Below are 22856 nucleotides of genomic sequence, written 5' to 3'. Positions count from 1 at the left end.
TCATGGGTCACAATTCACGGACCCCTGGAAGAGATCAGTGGATGGAGAAACATGACCGTAACCATACTGGGAACTTACCTGGGTGGAAATGGAAGAAAATGCTGGTGAATTTCTTGCAAGCCCACAGCTATGAAGGATAGGAACCTGCTTTGTTAAGCATCAGACTTCCGAACTTTAGCTCTGGAATTTGAAAGAAATCTCAGAAACTCAAACTGGAAAATCTTTTTCATCTTTTTTAAACTAGTAGAGTGTGATGCTCAACATGAAGGAGGAGGAGCAGGGAAGTCAGCGCTGAGGTGTGTTCAAGGCCACCTGCCATTGTCAAGGTCACTCCAGGCTTGCCGCAGAAGGTTCTCCCTACTGTACTTTTGTGCCTTTGTGCTGTCCCACAAATTGACCCACCTGTCTAGACACCACTCTCAGGCCCACCCATTGTTTTATGGAAAAGTTGTTCACAAATCTGTTAAAAAATACAGCCAATGTGTTATCCTTCAAGCCTTCACTGAGTGTGCCCATCTGGCTTCCAACAACCAGCAGTCACATTGCGTTGCCTGGGAGACTTCTGCAAAGCTGGAAGGACCTCTCGCCAGAGCCAGTCAGGCCAGAACTGCCCCGGGGAATTAACATTCCCCAGGGGCTGCCATTAGCCAATGACTCCCAGGGATGCAGTACAAATACCCAACCTCTTTCTGCCTCCCATGGGATTGCCAAGTGTGAGTTACACTGTTGCCAGGAGTTTTCTAGTGGTTTTGAGCTCCAGTCACCACCAGTGGAAGTACTTCATAATGAACCCTTTGATGGCATCTTTCCTGCTCCTGTCTTACTTCCCTGCGCTCCCTACTGGATTTCCCTGCACTTTCCAAATAAATTCTTTGCTCTCCAATTCTTGCTCAGGATCTGCTCTTGGGGGAAGCCAACCTAAGCAAAATGTGACTTTCTCTGGGTACTTTTCTTCAATACTCCCTTCTACTCCCTACTGCCGGAGAAAGCACCCGCCGTGTTTCATTATAATCATTGGCTTCAGATGAGTCTCTTTGAGCAAACAGCAAGCGAGTTTTTATAGAAGTGGGTCTTATTCATCTTTGCATCACTGGTATTTTCCCTAGTCTGTCGTGCAGGGTTCAAGATGTGTGTTTGCTGGCTAATGGAAGCCTGATGTGTAGGTAGAACAGATGCAAAGGGGCAAGGCGGCCGAGGTCAGTGCTGCACCGTTGACCCCATGTAACCACTACAAGCCACTTGTGGTTATTTCAATTAAAATTGAATACAAATTAGAAATCCAGTTCCTCAGTCACAGGGGCCACATTTCAAGGGCTATATGTGGTTAGTAGGTGATCCTACTGGACAACACAGGTATAGAACATTTCTCTTTTTTTCTTCTTCTTCTTCTTCTTTTTTTTTTTTTTTTAGTATTTTATTTATTTACTTGACAGAGAGAGACACAGTGAGAGAGAGAACACAGACAGGGGGAGTGGGAGAGGGAGAAGCAGGCTTCCCACTGAGAGCAGGGAGTCCTATGCAGGGCGTGATCCCAGGACTCTGGGATCATGACCTGAGCCAAAGGCAGACGCTTAATGACTAAGCCACCCAGGTGCCCCCCCCCAAAATTTCTATCCCTGTAGTTAGTTCTATTGGACAGCATGGGGCCAGAGGGCCAAACGGAGGATACTGAATCTGTGATTTGGTTATGTGTCATTCTGTGAGGGTCCCAACGCTCCTAAAGCTTTCGGGGACCTGGATATATGACCAAGTATCTATATCCTGCACTTGTGCCCACCTAAGCACTACTTCACCAAACAAGAGAAACACAGTGATGTATAGTTAAGTCTTCAGATGATTGCTTTATTTACATTCTGGCTGAACCACAAAAAAGACAAAAGGTATTTCAGAGTTTCCAATGCCCTTTTGGCTGGTAGAATGGATACCACATCAGAAGAGCAGCCTAGCTTTTTTTTTTTTTTTAAATAAATAATTCTAAAGTTTTGTTTATGTTTTTAATTGCTAACATGTTCTCATAGTTCAAAAGCCAAAAGGCACAAGGCAGAGAAAAGTCACACTTCTATTCTCCACCCTCATCCCTCCCTAAAGATAACCAAATATTGCTGTTTCCTTTACTATTTTTTTAAGGGATGGGGAATGCACCCAAAACACAGCGAATAATCTGTTTATCCCCCCTCTTTTTTTTTTTAACATAGGATACATGCTGTTTTGTCTTTGCTTTTTTTTCCCAGTCAATTTTATATCACTCCTGGGGCTTTGACCTTTCCTTTACTGCTGTCTCTTGGCTGAATTCCTCTCTAAGTTCTTCTGGCACCTCTCTTATTACCCACTGATCTCTCCTTGCCTCATATGTGCCCTTCTCTTCTAACCAACTCCCTGCATGGTTCTGGGGTCTCTACTTCATCCTGTGTTACCAGATTTATCTTCCTAACGCACCATGGTGATTATTCTCCTCCCCTGCTCTAAACCCTTCAGTAGCTCCCTTTGTCTTCCCAAAAAAGCCCAAGATGCTTGCCTGAAATCCGTGGCCCATCCCAACCTGCCCATCCCACCCTCCTGTCCATCCATGTTCATGACCTCCCCCCTCACCTTTGTACTGGGCATCCCACTGGCTTCAAGTGTCTTTCCCGAATCCTCTCCCTTTCCAAATCCTGCCCTATTTCCAAAGACCTACTCAAAAGCCACTTCTTCCATGAAGTCTTCCTCCCTCAGATTCCAACTAAAAATGGTCTCTCCCTTCCTGGCCTAGAGAGAGCACTGAGGAAGTTTCTTTTTGTTCTGGAGTTATTTGTTTCTGTCTCACACCCCCTAGCAGATGTTTTACAGAGCAAGGACTGTGTTTATCTTACACACTTTTTGCATCCTTCACTTGACTTAAAGCAATGTTGGTGCATCCTGTCTGTATCACCTGGTACACAGTTGTTGAATGGTAAGCCTGGTGTTTAAGAGGACAGTGTCTGCACATTTCAGGACTCCAAGAAGTCTCAGCGAGCAAGGTCTTTATTCTCTCTACTGAAAATATCAAATTGCTTTTCTTCTACTGAGTTGCTCATAAGAAATCTGGTCATTTGGTATAAACAGGAAATCCATTTACTAATAAACACACTTGAAAGGGGGGCACCTGGCTGGCTCAGTCGGCACAGCATGCAACTCTTGATCTCTGGGTTGTGAGTTCAAGCCCCATGTTGGGTATGGAAATTATTTAAAAATAAAATCCTTTAAAAAAATACTTGGAACAAGGATGGCATGCCATTATGCTGCTTGAGAGTATATATACACCAAAAAAATGAAAAGAAAAAAGCCTTTTCATCAAGCAAGGGGAGAGCTAGTCCTGTTAAAAGGATTGTGATTGATACATTGTATTTTGTGAAATATGTTTCATTTATGCAATAGCTGGCTGAAGTTAAGGTTTAAATTTAAAAGGATTTACCTGTAGGTAGCCACGTGTTGTAACTCTCTAACACTCGGGGGCATTACAATGTATATAACTCTTCAGAGAACCAAGCAAAGCTCTACATTTTGTGGTAGACAGTAAGTGAATGGACTGGCCAGCAACCCCTGGTAATGCCTGGGCCACGCATATATACTGACCCCATTGTGTATATATTTTAATGTCTTTAAGAGTTTCAGCATTGAGCTGGAAGTTTAAGGGCCGGCGTTGAGGTCAATGTGATCAACATAATGCTTCTGCTCCTTGGGTCCAGCACATTAGGTCATTTTCCGCATCTGTCTTAAAATACAAATGAGGATTCCTGTTCCCCTGTTGATGGGGATACAGAGAAGCTGGCTCTGTCTGCCTTCTCGCTGGGAAGGAACGGGATGTATTTTCCCAGGTAGGTGACCACGTGCCTGCGGAAGAAGTGGCAGAGATGCTTCCGGAACCGCTCCCCGACAAAGGCATAGATGACAGGGTTGACGCAGCAGTGCGTGTAGGCGATCACCTCTGTCACCTGCATGGCCACGTCCAGCTGTTTGCTCTGCTCACAGTTTGTCTCAAAGAAGATTGTTTGAAAAGCAGAGAGGAGGAGGGCCAGGTTGTAGGGTGTCCAGAAAATGAAAAAGACCACCATGATGACAAAAATGAGCCGGATGGCCTTGTACTTTTTCTTGCCGGGGCATCTCAGCAGTGTTTTAATAATTCCAGAGTAGCAGACAACCATGATGAGCAGAGGCAGAGCAAGACCCAAGATATTCATTCTCAGGGCATGGAAACGCTTCCATCTATCTTCTTGGTTTTTTGGGTAAAGAGGCATGCAGACATGTTGGGAGGCCTCCTTTTGGGACTCGTGGAAGATAAATTCAGGGACGGTTGCTAGCCCTGCCAGGCCCCAGGTTAGAACACTCGTGATGACACCGAAAGTGACAGTCCGGGCTCGTAGGGCAAACACGGCGTGGACGATGGCCAGGTACCGGTCTATGGTCAGCAGGATGATGAAAAAGATCTCACTATATAAGCCCATGTAATAAAGCCCAGAGAGGAGTTTACACATGAAGGGACCAAAAACCCACTTGTTCCACATAACATAGTGAATCCAGAATGCCAGAGAGACTAGAAAGAGCAAGTCAGAAATGGCCAAATTGAGCAGGAAGATGTTGGTCATAATCCGGAGCCTCTTATATTTTGTGAGGATGACCACCACCACCACATTGCCCAGCAGACCAACCACGAACACCAGGGAGTACAGCGGGGGCAAGAACTGGGCTCCCATCTCTCTGATGTTGACTTTTTCACATGGCACTGAATCCTCATAGTCGAACACTGTGGTCTCAACAGACGCACCCATGCTCTTCATCACGGCTGTGAGGGTCTCCATTATTTTATTCCTGTGATAGGTAGTTCAACAACAACAAACACCAACCGCACAATTAGGCACGATAACTCTTAGTAAGCCACACCCACTGATTTACCCATTTGCCCACCAAATTACATGTGATTAAACAGCCTAGACATTTAAAGTTTCTTCAGCATGTATTTCAAAGGTATGTTGGAGAGTGGGAGGAGCGAGGTGTCAGGAGCGAAAGACATGAAGTTTTGAAAGTCAGCATAATTCATATGGGAAAAGAAAAAGAAATGTGATGAACCGGTGGTGAAGAATGGGTATGCTGACTTCTGCAAGCATTGGAGGGAGGAAATACAGAGCCGGAAAAAAGCAGGCTGGGGAATGAGAACAATAATATTATACTGGTTATTATTGCTGTATCTTTTCAGGCATTTTGAGTTTTATGTTTCATAGTTTATATGTGACTTTCAAAAGCATCTTCCCTATTTAAAGACTAAATGCTAATAATAATAATAGTGATTGTTATTATTACAAATAACTTCCCCTCTGTGTGGCCCCTTAACAAGGCACTGTTCATCATAGCTGATGGGGAAATTGAACCGGCAAGAAATTTAGTAATTTACCCCAAATCCTCTAACAAGTAAATATACAAGTTCAGGCTAGGTCTTCAGTATCTATGAACAAGTCTTTTCTTACTAGATTCTAGTGCAGTGGTTTTTAAGTTCAGCTTTTGAAGACTTCATCATTGTAATTATTTCTAACTAGTATGACAATTACAGTTCTAAGCACCAGTAACCTAGGCTCCTGCCCTTTACCTGCTCCTGATGATGCTGAGATAAGCCAGTCATGTGCCAACAGCAAACACCTTGGAGTTCCTCCTTCATAAAGGGACTGAGTGGGAGGGATAGGACAATGGAATTTCTTAGTGGATTCGATAATTTTTAGAATGGGAACCCTAGGTCAAGTGGCTGCCTTTCTTAAGATTACAGACTTTAGTGGAGAAGAAGGTGTTCCGCAGAGGGCAATGAGTCCTTGCACTGTTTCCTTGGAAGACGTTCTACTGATTTCCTCTGAGGAAGGGACAAGTGTGAAGACATGAATATCTGTCAGTGGGCATTTTTCAAGGTAAGTGTAAGAAATGCAATAATTGGAGCCAAAGGCAAGGCACTATCTTTGCTTCTTAATAAAATACTGGGACCACCTCCCCACCCCCAAGTGGTCAGCACCTGTCAGGGTCCTGTGTAGCCAAAGTGAGAATAGACAGGGGCAGGAGCTGTTCCCAGCCATTCCTCTCCCCAGCTGTAGGACTTGGACGAGAACTTAACTTTGAGCCTCATTTACTCATCCCCAAAATGCAGATCTTGATACCACTTGAAGTTATGTTCAGGATCAAATAAATTAAAAAAAAAAAAACAAACAAAACTAAAACTGGTAGGAAGTGGGACTGAAAGAAAAGCAACGAGAAGCCATTTCATATAAAATTAGTAAGGAAGTCAGGTCTCTTGGATAGAACCTGATCTATTTCAATGGCTCCATCCTAATACATCCCACTGATCAGTAACACATCCAGGCTTTTGTGGTGGAAGACAGGATTGAAAACAACTGATTTCTATGATCTTATCAGCATTCTTATTACTAACGGTATAATCCACAGTCGCTGAGAAAAAAAAAACACCCATTATTTTGTCTGTTACATAGTTACAATCACAGAGAGTGTCCCTCTCTAAACTTTAGTCACTAAAGAAAAAAAAAAAAAACAAAAACCAGAACTGCTTGCTCCAGAGAGCAAAAGTATAATACTCCCCACTTAATTGTTTCTATTATCTTTCCTTTTCTCTGAGACAGATCTAAAAACAAGTCAAAGTAAAAAAAAAAAAAAAAAACTCACTAAGGTTTTGTTTAACTTGATGATCATGTCTTGAATTCATGTGTCACTTTCAACATGACCACGAGAAAATTACAGAATCTTTTTAGGGGCTCTAGAGTGCAATGAACAGGGAAACATGCAGGTTCTCTGGCGTCAGAAGCTAAGTCCTTGACTACTAGTTACATGGGTTCAGTGATATGAAAACTGAAATGGTTTTCAGTCCAAATCAAAATAACTATTTCAGTGTGAAATAGTTAAGAGGTTTGAAATAAGCTCTTAAAAATCTTTTTTTTTTTTGCATTTTGGAAATATGGTACAATAAGAGTAAGCAGACAGACAACACCAATAATAAAGAGAGGCAAAAAACATAAAAGTAAAACCACCCCAAATTCCCCCATGCAGTCTACTACTAGTAACATTTCTCTATGCAGATATGCATACATGTATACACGTTTTACCCAGAAAATGAGTTATACGACTTTAGCTGGTTCACTAAAATCACTCACAGGACAACCCAGCTGTGCATGCAAATAAATTTCTTTAGTCTCCAAAACAATTTGGATCTTACCAAATTTCCGCTGGGAAGTTGGAAAGAGGATTCACAGAGTTTAGTCCAAAGGGGTGTAAACTTAGCCTGAACCATTCATTTGAAGGGTGATTATGGTTTTGCTCATCCTCTTTACGTTGCCAGCTTATTTATTTGGGTTTCTGATCTTTTCTAATTAGTCCTTTCTAAGATGGCAGGGGAGATATGGGGGAGGGGCAAGCCCGGGCAGAGGGGGAAGAGGGTGACTTGGTCTCCTGTTGGTCCTGTTTATGCGGCTGGTGTCTGCTGAAGAAGGACAACCCCATACCAACCCCGAACTTTTGGCTGGCATCTGCTGCTTTGTAGCTAATGGCCTCATGATCCATTCATTCTCCATCATGCTTGGGCATAGCAACCTCTCTAGCTCTGGCTGGAATGGAGGACTGTTTCTGTTCCTGCCACAACATTAGGCTGCTGGCCCAGGCTGAGAATCTTCTGAATTGGCAGGAACCTAGACAGACATACTGCTCCTTGACTCCACATCCTCACCAGGTACAAACTAAGGGACACTCAAGGGTACAAACTAAATTATTTTTCTGCCTGACTACCAGTTAACCATGCTGGCCACCCATGAAGGTAAGGAAGTAACTTGCAGAGAGACATCCTCTCAGAGGGTCCCCCTCAATTTATCAAACAGGCTTTCATACCCCCCAATTCTGGTCAAAACCTGGACAGGAAAGATAGGAACCCGTAAGCATGACTGCTTCCTTCTGTGACATTTGACTCTTCTCTCACAATTCCTGGAGTCAGAAGGAGATGAGCCCTCCTTCCTGTCCCCTACCCCTACCCCCCAAATCTTTAATTTTTACTGTGTAAAATGTAATGTATACCCTCCATGTAAACAAGCAGAGTTTTACATTCACCAATTTAAAATTTTAATGACTGTTGCAAAGTGGAATTGAAAATGAACAACTAGAATTAGAGATGCTTCTTTTTTTTTAAGATTTTATTTATTTATTTGTGAGAGAGAATGAGCAGAGAAAAGGGGCAGAGGGGGAGAGAGAGAAACAAACTCCCTGTGGAACAGGGTGTCCAACAAAGGGTTTGATCCTGTGACCCAGAGATCATGACCTGAGCCAAAACCCAGTCTGACCCTTAACTGACTGAGCTGCTCAGGTGCCCCTAGAGAAGCTTCTTTAGAAAATAGATTGAAGGGTACCTGGGTGGCTCAGTGGGTTGAGCCTCTGCCTTCAGCTCAGGTCATGATCCCAGGGTCCTGGGATCGAGCCCTGCATAGGGCTCTCTGCTCAGTGGGGAGCCTGCTTCCCTCTCTATCTCTCTGCCTGCCTCTCTGCCTACTTGTGATCTCTCTGTCAAATAAATAAACAAATGGTGCTGGGAAAACTGAACAGCTATATGTAGAAGAATGAAACTCGACCATTCTTTTACACCGTACACAAAGATAAACTCAAAATGGATAAAAGACCTCAATGTGAGATAGGAATCCATCAGAATCCTAGAGGAGAACATAGGCAGTAACCTCTTCGATATCAGCCACAGCAACTTCTTTCAAGATATGTTTCCAAAGGCAAAGGAAACAAAAGTGAAAATGAATTTTGGGGACTTCATCAAGATCAAAAGCTTCTGCACAGCAAAGGAAACAGTCAACAAAACAAAGAGGCAACCGACGGAATGGAAGAAGATACTTGCAAATGACAGTACAGACAAAAGGTTGATTTGATATCCAGGATCTATAAAGAACTCCTGAAACTCAACACACACAAAACAGACAATCATATAAAAAAAATGGGCAGAAGATATGAACAGACACTTCTCCAATGAAGACATACAAATGGCTATCAGACACATGAAAAAAATGTTCATCATTACTAGCCATCAGGGAGATTCAAATCAAAACCACATTGAGATACCACCTTACACCAGTTAGAATGGCCAAAATTAGCAAGACAGGAAACAACATGTGTTGGAGAGGATGTGGAGAAAGGGGAACCCTCTTACACTGTTGGTGGGAATGCAAGTTGGTGCAGTGACTTTGGAGAACAGTGTGGAGATTCCTCAAGAAATTAAAAATAGAGCTTCCCTATGACCCTGCCATTGCACTACTGGGTATTTACCCCAAAGAAACAGATGTAGTGAAAAGAAGGGCCATCTGTACCCCAATGTTTATAGCAGCAATGGCCACGGTTGTCAAACTGTGGAAAGAACCAAGATGTCCTTCAACGGATGAATGGATAAGGAAGATGTGGTCCCTATACAGTATGGAGTATTATGCCTCCATCAGAAAGGATGAATACCCAACTTTTGTAGGAACATGGACGGGACAGGAAGAGATTATGCTGAGTGAAATAAGTCAAGCAGAGAGAGTCAATTATCATATGGTCTCACTTACTTGTGGAGCATAACAAATAGCATGGAGGACAAGGGGAGATGGAGAGGAGAAGGGAGTTGAGGGAAATTGGAAGGGGAGATGAACCATGAGAGACTATGGACTCTGAAAAACAATCTGAGGGTTTTGAAGGGGCGGGGGGTGGGAGGTTGGGGGAACCAGGTGGTGGGTATTAGAGAGGGCACGGATTGCAGGGAGCACTGGGTGCGGTACAAAAACAATGGATACTGTTACTCTGAAAAGAAATAAAAATTTAAAAAAAAGGAAAATAGATTGAAGTTTGGAATGTCATTTTAATCATCAAAAAAAAAAAAAAAAGAAAAAAAGTAAATGATGCCCCCCCCCTCCCCGCCAGTGTTGGTGAGATTGGAGTGACCATGGAGCAATTATGCATTCTGGATACAACATAACTGGGTTCAGTAAGTTTAGGAGCTCTTGCACAGAACAAGAACCAATGAGATACACATGGCTTTGACCCAGGGGTTCTACTCTGAGGAATTTACCCTAAGGGGAAGAAGTCCCCCAAACCAAACCAGGATGTTCATTGTGGCCTGATTTTCATGATGGAAAGAAATAAAGAAATGGAAAGAGTTTAAATGTTTGACAGTGAAGGAGACTTTGGATAAATCACAGTTCACTTACTACAACAGATTATTATGTAGTCATTAATAAAACTAGTTTTAGAGGGGTGCCTGGATGGTTCAGTCAGTTAAGCATCTGCTTCAGCTCAGGTCATGATCTAAAGGTCCTGGGATAGGGACACCTGGGTGGCTCAGTTGGTTAAGCAGCTGCCTTCGGCTCAGGTCACGATCCCAGCGTCCTGGGATCGAGTCCCGCATCGGGCTCCTTGCTCTGCAGGGAGCCTGCTTCTCCCTCTGCCTCTGCCTGCCATTCTGTCTGCCTGTGCTCGCTCTCTCTCCCTCTCTCTCTGACAAATAAATAAAATCTTAAAAAAAAAATAAGTAAAGGTCCTGGGATAGAGCCCTGCATCGGGGATCTCTGCTCAGTGGGGAGTCTGCTTCTCCCTCCATCTACCTCTCCTCGCCACTCTCTTCTCTCACTCTCTCTCAAATATATAAAATCTTTCAAAAAAAGAAAAGAAAAGAAAAACAACTAGTTTTGAAGGGGCACCTGAGTGGCTCAGTCCATTCAACTTGTGTTAGATTCTTGGTTTCAGCTCAGGTCATGATTTGAGGATCCTGAGATTGAACCCAGTGTTGAACTTCACGCTGGGTGTGGAATCTGCTTAAGATTCTCTCTCTTCCTCTCCCCCTGCCCCACTTTTTCCCTCTCTTAAAAAAAAATGGCAATGGGCAAATAATGAAAATAGTTGTAGAAGGGAAGTGGATGATCATGCTTAAAGTTGCAAGATGTGGAATTTTTCTATGTCCCCTTAGCCATTAAACTGTAATAAAAAGCAGTACCTTCCCATAGGCACTGCTGGGGATATGGCAAACACATTTTCTAAAGGTAACTAGGTTGAAAGTGTGGGCAAATTCCAAGATGAAGGGTTTAGTCATCATAACCTGAAACCACAAATTTGAGATCTAAGAGACTTGAAGTGGAACTCCCACACTAGGTAGAGCGTTTGAATTTTGTTTTAAAGATCTTAATGTTTGGTTCTTGTCGATCTTGGGTGGCGTTATCATGAAACCACCAGACTGGGGGAGGGGAGATTTCTCTTAGAAATTTCTCTTTAGGTCTTGAGACCTGAACTGGCCAGCTTCCACGGAAGACTGAGAAGCCCTTCAGATGACCTGGTGTGCACAAGCTTATGGATGTGTGGGCTGTGTAGACACTGGCTCCCAGAATGCTTCCAGATTATCTCGGGTATAACACTGTGACTCCCACATTTTCTTCCTTCTACTCTGTGCATCTTAGTGCTTTTGGCAGACGCTGAAGTTGGGAGGATAACCATGGGGCCCTGTACTTCTCTTGCTGGCCCCAGGTCTTCAACCTATGTGACTGGACTCTGCGTTTAGATGTCCCTGAGTAAAATGGGTTTACAGTAATTCACACCTCTCTGCCTTTGAAGAAGCAGAGACCATTTCCCTGCACCCTTGAACACCTTCCCAGATGCAAGCTGGACCTTCTCCTAATGAGTCAGCTCAGAGAGGCCTGTTAAACTCCAAAGCCATCCCAAGTAAAACCAGTGAGCTGTGACCCTAACGCCTTTGTCTTGAGTGCCAGCCCTCACGGTACTTCTGAATGAAAGAAATACTCATTTTCCAGCCTAGATCAAATAATGCATGATATGGTCCAATTCTTTTTTTTTTCAGCATACTGGAATTTATTTAAATGCATGCTGTGAAACACTTTTCCCAAGCAACTATGCCCACCATGATACCCACAGGTCTTCCTTTTTTTTTTAATCATTTTTTAAAATTTATTTTCAGCGTAACAGTATTCATTGTTTTTGTACCACACCCAGTGCTCCATGCAGTCCGTGCCCTCTCTAATACCCACCACCTGGTTCCCCCAACCTCCCACCCCCCCACCTCTTCAAACCCTTCAGATTGTTTTTCAGAGTCCATAGTCTCTTATTGTTCACCTCCCCTTCCAATTTCCCCCAACTGCCTTGACGCATTTTTTTTCTTATTGTCAGCAACCCCCTGCTAAGGGGCAAAATAGCGGGAAGAAAATGGCCTCTGCATTCTGGAAGTTTATTTTCTTTACACATAACCAATGTGAGATAAGAGTCAATGATAACTGAGCCTTCCGTAGACCAAGTGCTTTACATATGTTTGCTTGATCTCACAACTTCACAAGGTAGGTTTATATATCCCCACTTTATAGATGAGCAAACAGAGGCTTGGCAAGTCTTGGTCACGCACCTGAAGCTATTCTGTGCATGGCAGAGATGAGACTTGAACCTGTGCCCTTTTGCCCTAAAGCCCACACTGTCATTGCCTTGGGGTTCCATTTAATAAGGACCTCCACATCCCAAGATTGCATAAATATTTATATATATATATATATATATATATATATATATATATATGTGTGTGTGTGTGTGTGTGTGTGTATGTATTTTTGTGGTTCAATATCTCATGCATATAAATATCTAATCCTTTTTAATTCAGTTTGATATAAGGCATGAAGTACATTTCCATTTTTTTCTCTATAAATGGGTGAATAACATCACCTTTGTTATATATTCTTTATTATTCCTGATTCTGTTTGTGTCCTTTACATTCCACACCTCTAAATCTCTTGTTTTGGTGCCAGAAACACTCTGTTCACCATTTGGATGTATTAGGCCTTTTATGTGGATTGTCTGATTATGTGGCTCTTTCATTATTCATTTCCAAATATGTCTTATCTGTTAGAGCCTTCTGTCCTATTAGATAAATCTTAGAATCATTTGGTTAACTACTTATAAAGATATAATTTTGAGTGGAATTGTATTACATTTATAAATAAATTTGGGGAGAATTGATAACTTTACAATATCAAGTTTTCATTATTTGGGAACATGATCTGTGTACTTATTGTATTTATTGTTGTTCTTTTAGTTCTCAGTCTCACACACTTTTTATTGTTTTTATCTAATCTGGTTTTGGTTTTTTTCTGAGTTTACGCAAATGAGATTTTTTTTCCCTAATGAGTTTTCTGAACAATGCTTGGTATGTGGGAAATAAATTTTTTTTTTAAACTGGTCACCCTACTGATTTTTTAAAATAATTTCCTTTAGGACTTTTAAATAATCACATTAGCTGTGAAATAAGGCTGACATCATAACCTCCTTGTTCATATTCCTCCTTTGTTTTTCTCACCTTGTGTATTTGGTTGGAATTTCTGTAGCAATGTTAAGTAACAGTGGTTCCTGATTTTAATGGGACATGATCCTCCCCCCCAGCCCCAGCCTTTCAAAGGCCTCAAAGCACAGACTAATTAACAGGCCTTCATTGTCCTTTAAGATGGTTTAATGTTGATCAAAGCTCTTAAGAATTTCAGTAAGGCTCTCCAAGAGTGGACGGCAATTTAAAAACAAAATCATTGGACATAAGCCTGAAAAAAATTAAAACAAGAGGCTTTTTGAATACTTGTGGCCTTCAGGGGTATGAAAAAATTAACATTATTTTGAGTCACACCTGTTTAAGGTTCTTCCCTAGAAACATATTTCACATGATTACTTATCACGACAGCCGTGGGAGGTAAATGTTTTTATTATTCTTATTGCTGAAACAAAACTGAGCTCAGGAAAAAAAAAACTGAGCTCAGAGCAATTCCATAACTTATGATCACAGAGAGGGAAATGGCTAAGTTGGGACTTGAGTCCAGAAACTTGACTCAAAGAAACCTAGGCTCTCTATAGCCACACCTGCCCATCAGCTCCTACCCACTGGGTGGGGACCTTCAGTGTGGCAGTGAACACCTTTCTCAGTTTCAGCATCACTTCCTCACTGTGGACATGCACTGTACATGGAAGTCATGACCCCCCTCCAACAATTCGCCTTACCCCCACCCCCTGCCTTGGCATCAGTGCTAGAGCCTGGGGTCTGTCTATGGCAGTCAAAGCCAGAGACACTCTGAACTGATCTCTTGCAATATTTCTTGGGCTTGTCTGAATGCTTTTAGAAGTAAATGTCAACAAGCTCTAGTCAGATGGATGAAAAAGGTACTGCTAATTTAAGATGCATTTTATAACAAAACTTCACTGAAGTGGAAATCCATTATGCTACTAATGAAGAGTGCTGATCCTTGGCAGTAAGGGGAGGTTGGTTAAAACCAGGCATGTCGGATAGAAGACCACATGGGGAATGATATCCCAGTTCAGTGAAGTCACTAATCTGCATTGTATGTGTGTGTGCATGTGTATATGTGTGTGTAAGTGCTTTGTCTCTTTGAAGGGTTCATCCTCTCAGGTGAACTTCATAAATCATCCAAAGAATATGGAGAGGAGAGCAGGTGTGACTGCCTGTGGGTTTGGCATCACAGCCTGCTATCCTGACTCTACCTGCCCATCTGGAAGAGCCCTGTCCACAGGTAACTCCCAGTGGTGATCATTCCTGCAAAAACCACCTGGTGTTAAGATCATGTCTTGTGCTCAAGACCCTAGATACTTTTTTTTTTAAGATTTCATTTATTTATTTGACAGAGAGAGAGGGAACACAAGCAAGGGGAGTGGAAGAGGGAAAAGCAGGCTTCCCACCAAGCAGGGAGCCCGATGCGGGTTCTCAATCCCAGGACTGTGGGATCATGACCTGAGCTTAATAGCTGAGCCACCCAGGCAGCCCAAGACCCACTTTTGACTTCATTGATATCTAGTGCTAAGGGAATCTATAAGATTTTCTTTCTTATGTATCCTTCATCCTCCTCAGTGTGGGATAATGATTCATTACTATGTCTGAAGAAATGACTATGTGACATAGAGCAAGGAACTTAACCACTCTGTGCCTCAGAATTCTCATGTGTAACATGTTGATAAGAAGAGTTACTGCCTCATGGGGTTCCTCAGCCGTTCATTCAACAATTACTTATTAGCACCTATGACAGGCAAGGGGACACAGGCCCCATCAGCAACAGAACAAACCGAACTTCCTGATGTCGTGGAACTTATTTTCTAGTTGAGGACCCAGAGAATAAATAACTAAAAACGACAGGGTCTCAGATGGTCATGAGTGCTACAGAGAGAGATGAAGTAGGAGATAAAGAAAGGGGATAGGGTAGCGTTGGATGTGGGCACTTCTAAATCGAAGGAGGGGTCAATAAGGAGCCCACTGAGGTGACATTTGAGAAAAACTTGGGAGAAGTGAGGGAATGAGTTGTACAGATATCTGAGGGATGAGAGCCCTTGGCACAGATACAGCAAGTACAAATGTCCTGAGATGGCAGGCATCTAGATATGTTCTTAGAAGAGCAAGAAGCCCAGTGTGGCCAAAGGAGGAGTGAGGGGTGAGTATATCTAGAGAAGGTTTCAGAGAGACGTAGGGGAGAGGTGGGCAAGGGTTCAGTGTAGCTGTGCATCCCCTGAAGAATTTTGGCTTTTTTCTGAATGGGGAGTTTCCATTAAAGCTGTGACATGATCCAATTTATGTTTTGTAAAAACTTTTCTGGCTGCCATGTGGAGACAGACTATGGAATTAAAGTTAGAAACAGGGGACCAATAAAGAGGTTGCCATGATAATCCAGGCAAGACATGACACTGGATTGGACATGGTAGTAAGAGTAGAAAGGCGAGAAGTAGACAGATTGAGCATAAATGCAGAAGGTAGCACCAAAGGATATGTTAACAGATTGGATGTGAGTGAGAAATGGTCAAAGCTTAGAGGCTCCAAGAGTCTTGACCTGCATGACTGAAAGGATGGAGTTGCCACCAGCTGAGGTAAAGAAACCTGGGGCATGTCAAGTCTGAGATGTCTGTGTGTCATCCAAGCGGAGACGTCTAGCAAGTAGGTAGTTGGATATATGGCTCCAGAGGAGAGCTCTTGGTTAAAGATCTAAAGTGGACAGTTGTTGTCATATAGATGGTGTTTCAAGTCATGAAATGAGTGTAGATAGTAAAGGATGGCATTCTCAGGTATATAAAAAATCAGAGGTCAGAGGATCAAGGAGGACACAGCAAGAGAGTCTCAGAAGGAGTGGACAATAGGAGAAAAACCAGAAGAGTGGGTGTCTCAGAAGCCAAGTGAAGATGGTGTCAAGGAGAGAAAAGTGGTATGAGGATAACATGAACTAATACATATGAGAACATCTAGAACACAGAGCCAGGCAAGCATATGTCAGTTCTTCTGCCACCCCCAACCCATTGATCTTTATTTTTCAAGTTCTCAAGCCTTTCCAAAATTTCTTAGATTCTTGTCCAATGTAGTATAATATGACTTCAGAGGAGCAAGTGTCTCTTTCACCTAAACAGAAATGCTTATCTTTCCACAAATATCTAGTCAGTAGTCCATTACCCAAGGTTCTAGAAAACCTATAATGATTGGCATCCAATAATTTATTTTAACCAGATATTTCAGTCTTCATTAAAATCTTTAGCTACTCTAAATGAAGAGTTTGAATTTCTACAAACAAGTCTGGATCTCAACAAAATTAAATAACCTAATGGGAACCCTGGATTATATTAATCCATTTACTCTTTGATGTGCCCAATGGAGAGCTATCAGAGGTCCCATTACCTTTCACAAAGATAATGTGGGTGATAGGTAAAGATAGAGATAGAGATAGGGATAGAGAGAGAGATAGATGAATTCTCAGAAAACTGAGGACAACCAAAAATCAGGGAGAGTTCTACTGGACACTTCATTCTGACCACCTTAGGATGCTGAGAAGTGATCACCTCCCATAATCTGCATACAACACTTCGATTAACTTAATCTATATTTGTATGAAAGAAATTTTCTTTATAAGAGGAACATTTTTATTTCAAATTACATGCTATTTATAACAGAAAAGGGAATACACACAATCATATGGTTCAAAACATAATACTGTGAGAAGATACACAGTAAGAAGTCTCATCCTACTTCATCCCTGTACATCTCTTCTGCATCAACAGCTGTGAAGGGTCTAAGATCTTACCTTACCTGCAGACTAACAAGCAAGCCTGCCACTTTTTCACGGATACTAGAGAAAGGCACATGACAATTAGATAAGGACAAAGGACATACAGCAGGCGTGTAGCTAGATGTCCTCATTGGTTATTCATGCTGCCAAGTTGCACAGGGGCCATGTGGAGTGGCCTGGGGAGTGGGGAGTCCCTGCACACAACAGAACTGGCTCACAGATGAACAATCTGAGTGTAGGAACCCCCAATCTTTTACACTGGGCTGATCACAAACCTGCCCACTCTTTGCCTGGGAGGGAAACATTTCCATATGCAACTGTAAGTGAATATAAATGTATCTTCTAATCTTACCCTGTCAGTTGCATAAAAACAAAGCATTACATTCATCATCCTGCACCTTGCTTTTTCCACTTCACAACTTAAGTTTTTCTTATTCTTTGTTACTGCTGTCAAGAATCCATTGTGTGGATACACCAGTTTATTTAGCCAGTCCCCTACAAACAGGTACTCTTTGCCATTTCAAATAATGCTGCCATTGATGATCTTACACAGGAAGTTTTTTCTCAAAAAACAGGGATTAAAAAAAAAAATCAGGGATCCCTAGGTGGGGTTGTAGGGTAAGCGTCTGACTCCTGGTTTCTGCTCAGGTCATGATTTCAGTATCATGAGCTCCACGTCAGGCTCCATACTGAGAGCAGAGTCTGCTTGAGGTTCTCTCTCCCTTTCCTTCTGCCCCTCCCACTGGTGCTTTCTCTCTCTCCCTCTCTAAAAAAAATAAAGAAATCTTAAAAAAATAGATAAAAATTTAAAACCCCCCATCACACACTAACTTTGTGGTCAACTAGAATTACAGGTTAGCATGTGATGGGATTTTCAAGTGGTCTGAGAATACATCCAGAGCACTGTGCTAGGTCCCAGGCAAGACATTTAATGTGAACACTGACAACTGAAACGTAGGGGAGAGGAAACCCCACCCGATAAAGATGAGTTGAAGAAGCCAGAGGTATCCATCTACCCAGGAGAAAAGACACTGCAGGTAGGAAAGAGAACAAATACTGGGGTGTATATAAGAATCAGAATCAGATTCACAGTGGTGCCCTCCAGAACCCATAGGAGGTCGTTCCTAGAGGCAAACTGAAACACTGCATAAGAAAGAGCTTGAGCAGGATTACCCAAAATGAAAGGATGCCTTGCGAGAGGCCAAGCAAACTGTGCCTGAAGGCATCCAAGCAGAGGCTCGGTGGCTGCCTGGCAGGGACATTGCAGAAGGGGATTTCCATGGTGAGAAGAAGTTCGACTCCAGCAGTGGTTATCAGCCCAGGCTGCACATGGATACCATGGGGGAACTTTTGAAATCCCGATGCTAGGCTATACATCTGAGCAGTTAAACCAGAATTTCTGGAGGTGGGATCCAGACCACAGTGATTCTTAAATCTCCCCCACTCTTGGACGAAGTGACATGAAGTCTCTTCTAAATTTTATAAATCTGTTTCTGTCTCTGAGCTACATACCCTCCAACCTCCTTAAGCTTAGGTGAGGAGAAAAGGGGAAATTCAGGGGTGGACTAAAGAATGTCAACACTGTGACACAGCAAGCGAATTCAGTGTTAGTCTGTGTTAGTAGATCATCTAGAACAAGAGAAATCTACCTACCAGATTCTCCACCCACTTCTCTACCCAGCTCCCCCTGCCCCTTCATTTATCCATCCAATTACCTCTCCAACTATCTACTCAAATTGCTTCCCACCTATGCAGTTAAGCCAGACCTCCCTCCCCTTTCACCTTTTTGTTTTGCTTTGTTTTACAGAGAAACTGGAGTTGTCAGAAAAAAATAATTACCTGGCAGAGCACGAACCAATAGAACTTTTCGGCAGTGACGGTAGCATTCTGCTTCTGTTGTTGCCCAGCAAGGCACCACTAACCATGCGGCTGTTGGACATTTGAAATGCGGCTAGTGCTGTTGAGAAACTGAACTTTTCATTTTATTGAAACTTAGTTTAAATTCAAGTAGCCACGTGTGGCAAATAGTCACCATACCAGACAGTGTGGAACTGGTGACTAATATCCATATAATATGCCCAACAATTAATAGCTGCTTAATAAACACTTCTGAAATGGACAGAAGGATGGACCAGAATAATTTTCATTGTGCTTTTTACTGTGCAGACTACACTTTTGAAGTATTATGTTCTGTCCCGGGTACCCCATTTTAAGGGAGCTAGTATCCATCTGGAGTATAAGACAGGCTAGGATGATAAAGGTCCAGAAACATCAGAACAGCAACTATAATTGACAGAACCTGGAATGTTTTGTATGAAAAATACAAGTCTTCTAACTCTCAGATTAATTTTAGTTCTTTTTTTTTTTTTTGGACTTGTATTTGTAACTCTTTGGCCTGGACCAAATTTTCTAATTTTTTTTTAAACATCTAATGTATTTATTTGACAGAAAGAGAGCGAGCACAAGCAGGTAGAGCAGCAGGCAGAGGGAGAGGGAGAAGCAGGCTCCCTGCTGAGCAAAGAGCCAACATGGGCTGAGCCAAAGGCAGATGCCCAACTGACTGGGCCACCCAGGCAGCCCTCTTATTTTTTAAATTACATTAAATTTAATTTAATTAATATTTAAATGGGGCAATTTTTTAGGTCCCTTTGAGATAGACTGATAACTTTTCCTGCAGAAGAGGAGGTTGACTCCCTAGAGCACAGCAATCTGACAGCATTGAAGGACACCGCATTCAGTCCCACATGGACAAGGATTGTGTGGGAACAGAATGGGCTGCTTGGCGAGCCAGGAAGCTCCCTCCCTGGAAACACACAAGAACCTCTCAAGCTTGAAATCGTGAATAAATACAGTCTTCTTGCCAACCGAAGACCCAACCCAACACTGTATTTTAGGGCAGCCGGTGGACTTCCACAACCGCCAATCATTATCATTAGTTACTAGAGCTAAGGCTATACTCCATTCTTGCAATGTGGCCAGTTCATTTTAAGTGACTTGGTTTTATCTACCTGCCAAATGGTTTTAGATATTTTTACCAGCTTTTTTGTAAAAGATTAGATTTACTCCTTATAGTTCAACATTAGGTGTTTCAAATGTGGTTGAATTTTCATTGGGTACAGGCTGACATGTTATTTAGTTGAAAGAGATGATTGTGAGGAACGTGTTTTCATAGGGAAGGCATGACTATGTAATCAAAATAACATGGCTGAGGGGGCGTGTTCAGCATGAACAGAGGACTCAGCTCCCCGGCTACTGGTACTGGTACTGGTACTGGACCACGTTCTCCTGAGTCATGGAGAAAGAACCATTGTCTCCGCCTCTTTTCTAGGTACCATGTTTGTTAGAATGGCTATCACACTTCTATATCAGTTTTCGTGTTCTGATATTTTCAGTTGCATATTCTGTACCTTGTTCCATTTGTTAATAATTATTTGAAAATGTAATCTGTAGGGGCACCTGGGTGGCTCAGTGGGTTAAAGCCTCTGCCTTCGGCTCAGGTCATGATCCCAGCATCCTGGGATCGAGCCCCACATCGGGCTCTCTGCTCCACAGGGAGCCTGCTTCCCCTTCTCTCTCTGCCTGCCTCTCTGCCTAGTTGTGATCTCTGTCTGTCAAATAAATAAATAAAATCTTAAAAAAAGAGAAAGAAAATGTAATCTGTAGAAGCTCCTGGGTGGCATCCGACTTTTAACTCTTGGTTTAGGTTCAGGTCATGATGTCAGGGTCCTAGGCTTCATGCTCAGTGTGGAGTCTGCTTGAGATTCTCTCTGCCTCTCCCTCTATCCCTCTTACCTGTTCTCTCTCTCTCTCAAATAAATAAATATTTTTTAAAAGTTATAATTTGTTAATATTCCAAAATATTATATAGATATCCATGGTTATACAATCATTGTCTTATTTTTGTGTGACCAAGTTGTCCCAGATATACACTTTTATATATAATGCTACAATGAACATCTTTGTGGTTTTAAAATTATTTCCTTAAAGTAGATTTCCCAAAGTGCAATTTCTACCTATGATCATATTTCTAAGTCTATTGATGCATTTTGCTATATTGTTTCCAGAAAGTATGTAGCAATGTATATATTTTCTTGGCACTCATAGATATTGGTGTGGGTCTCAGCAAGCATCCATCAACACCAAGAAATCAGAAAAGAAAAAAAAACTGGCCAATTATATGGGTGAAAATGATGCCATTATTGTGTAACTAATATTTATTTAATTACCGAGAAATTTTTTAACTGTAATTAGTAGGCATTTGTATTTCCTTTTCTGTGAATTATCAGTTTGTGCCCTTTACCCATTTCATTCCCCTGAGTACATCTGCTTTTTTTTTATTGAGTCATACAATTCTTCCCCCAGGAAAATAACTCGGTCTGCATGGTTTAATGTCATCCTCGCCGCCTTCTGGAAAGAGTGACAAATGCACCTACCGCTTCCATGTACCAAAGACACCATTTTCCCATCATCCTTCCTGGAGACACTTGTCAAACAACAGTTAGCTTCCATCCCCATAAATCCAAGTTTTCCAAAAGATTAGGAAGGACTTCTACCCCTGTCCTCTAGTTACAGGTCCAGGAAAACAAATAGTCAACCTTGTAAATCCAGACGCAAAGACCAAATCAGTTGACTAATGGGTTCACCTCATAGCCTTAGAGTGGATTTTCAATGAACACTTAAAAAAAAATACACACACACACACACACATTACTTACAAATATAATATATAAATGCATGTACACACACACTGACTGTTTCGTACAAGTCAATATCCATCAATATCCACAAAACTATGAAGTGTAATCCTTCTGGGGTTCTCATGTTCTCAACAGTTGGGAATTTATGAAAGCATAGTGAACACACCAGGCACACAGCCATGGGCATGTTGAACTACAGAGGTATAAAGGGCCAAGGTGGGATGACTGGGAGTAGCAAGCACATCGTGGTAACGGGTGGGAGAAAAGAAGGGAAAATATGAGAAAAGCAGAAGAAAATGGACATATGTCACAACAAACTCTCCCACTTTAGCCCCACATTACCTACTAAATCACGGTGGGGGCCCCTCTCCTCTGCCTCCTCAACCCAAGAGCACCTGCCTAGACCCCTCTCTCCAACTCCTTGTTCTTAGAAACCCGACGGTCTACCCAGAAATCAGGTCTAAACAAACAACATCTATCCCATTTAATAAGTTCTTGCCCAGATGAGAACAGAAAGAAGACAAGCGGTACCTGCTACTTTAACAAAGTCCGTTATGCATCCAGTGACAGCTAAGTCTCACCACTCGCAATGAAGATACCATCTGATCAGAGACATTAGTAAGGTAGGAAACAATACGGCTTCCCCTTTTAAACAGACCAGCTGCTCAGGTTTTGCAAGTTTTCAGAAGATAGCAAGTTTGGTACAGTTCTTCTTTTCTACCATTGACATGACATTCTAAAGCACTCAGTTGAGTAATCCTTGAGATGAATGCTGCCGATGTTGAACAGCTATTTTAGGGGTTCTGCATTCTCTTGGCCTTGTTCTTTTATGTTTATGTTTTTTTGTTTTGTTTTTTTTTTTTTTTTTTAGAGATAGTTCTCAAATAAGCATTGCCTTGACCTGGGGGAGGCAGAATAAGAAGTAAAATCGAGTGACAGATGGTGACTACAGCTGGCAGATGGTGATGAGCTTTGTAACGTATAGAATTGTTGAATCACTATGTTGTACCCATGAAACTAATTGTATGTCAGTTGCTCTTCGATACTGAAAGAAATTTTTTAAAAA

General features: G+C 42.1%; 1 protein-coding gene across 1 annotated transcript; it reads right to left on the bottom strand.

The window, feature by feature from the left end:
- Window positions 1-3522: 3522 nt before the first annotated feature.
- On the bottom strand, window positions 3523-22560 carry LOC116873794 (C-C chemokine receptor type 3). Its single transcript, XM_032867843.1, has 2 exons — window positions 22322-22560; window positions 3523-4824 (listed from the first exon to the last, which is right to left on the bottom strand). The coding sequence occupies exon 2, from the start codon at window positions 4812-4814 to the stop codon at window positions 3732-3734; it is 1083 nt and encodes a 360-aa protein (XP_032723734.1). The 5' UTR covers window positions 4815-4824; window positions 22322-22560; the 3' UTR covers window positions 3523-3731.
- Window positions 22561-22856: the final 296 nt, after the last annotated feature.

This window comes from Lontra canadensis, unplaced genomic scaffold (assembly GCF_010015895.1).
Source record: "Lontra canadensis isolate GAN:19392208 unplaced genomic scaffold, GSC_riverotter_1.0 scaffold35, whole genome shotgun sequence".
Taxonomy (NCBI): Eukaryota; Metazoa; Chordata; class Mammalia; order Carnivora; family Mustelidae; genus Lontra; species Lontra canadensis.
The sequence above is the reverse complement of the archived record's forward strand: the minus strand, read 5'-3'. Positions and strand labels throughout refer to the sequence as shown.

What these genes read in the sequence shown, in the direction of transcription:
- LOC116873794 (XM_032867843.1), bottom strand. Translation starts at nt 4,814, where the DNA reads ATGGAGACCCTCACAGCCGTGATGAAGAGCATGGGTGCGTCTGTTGAG.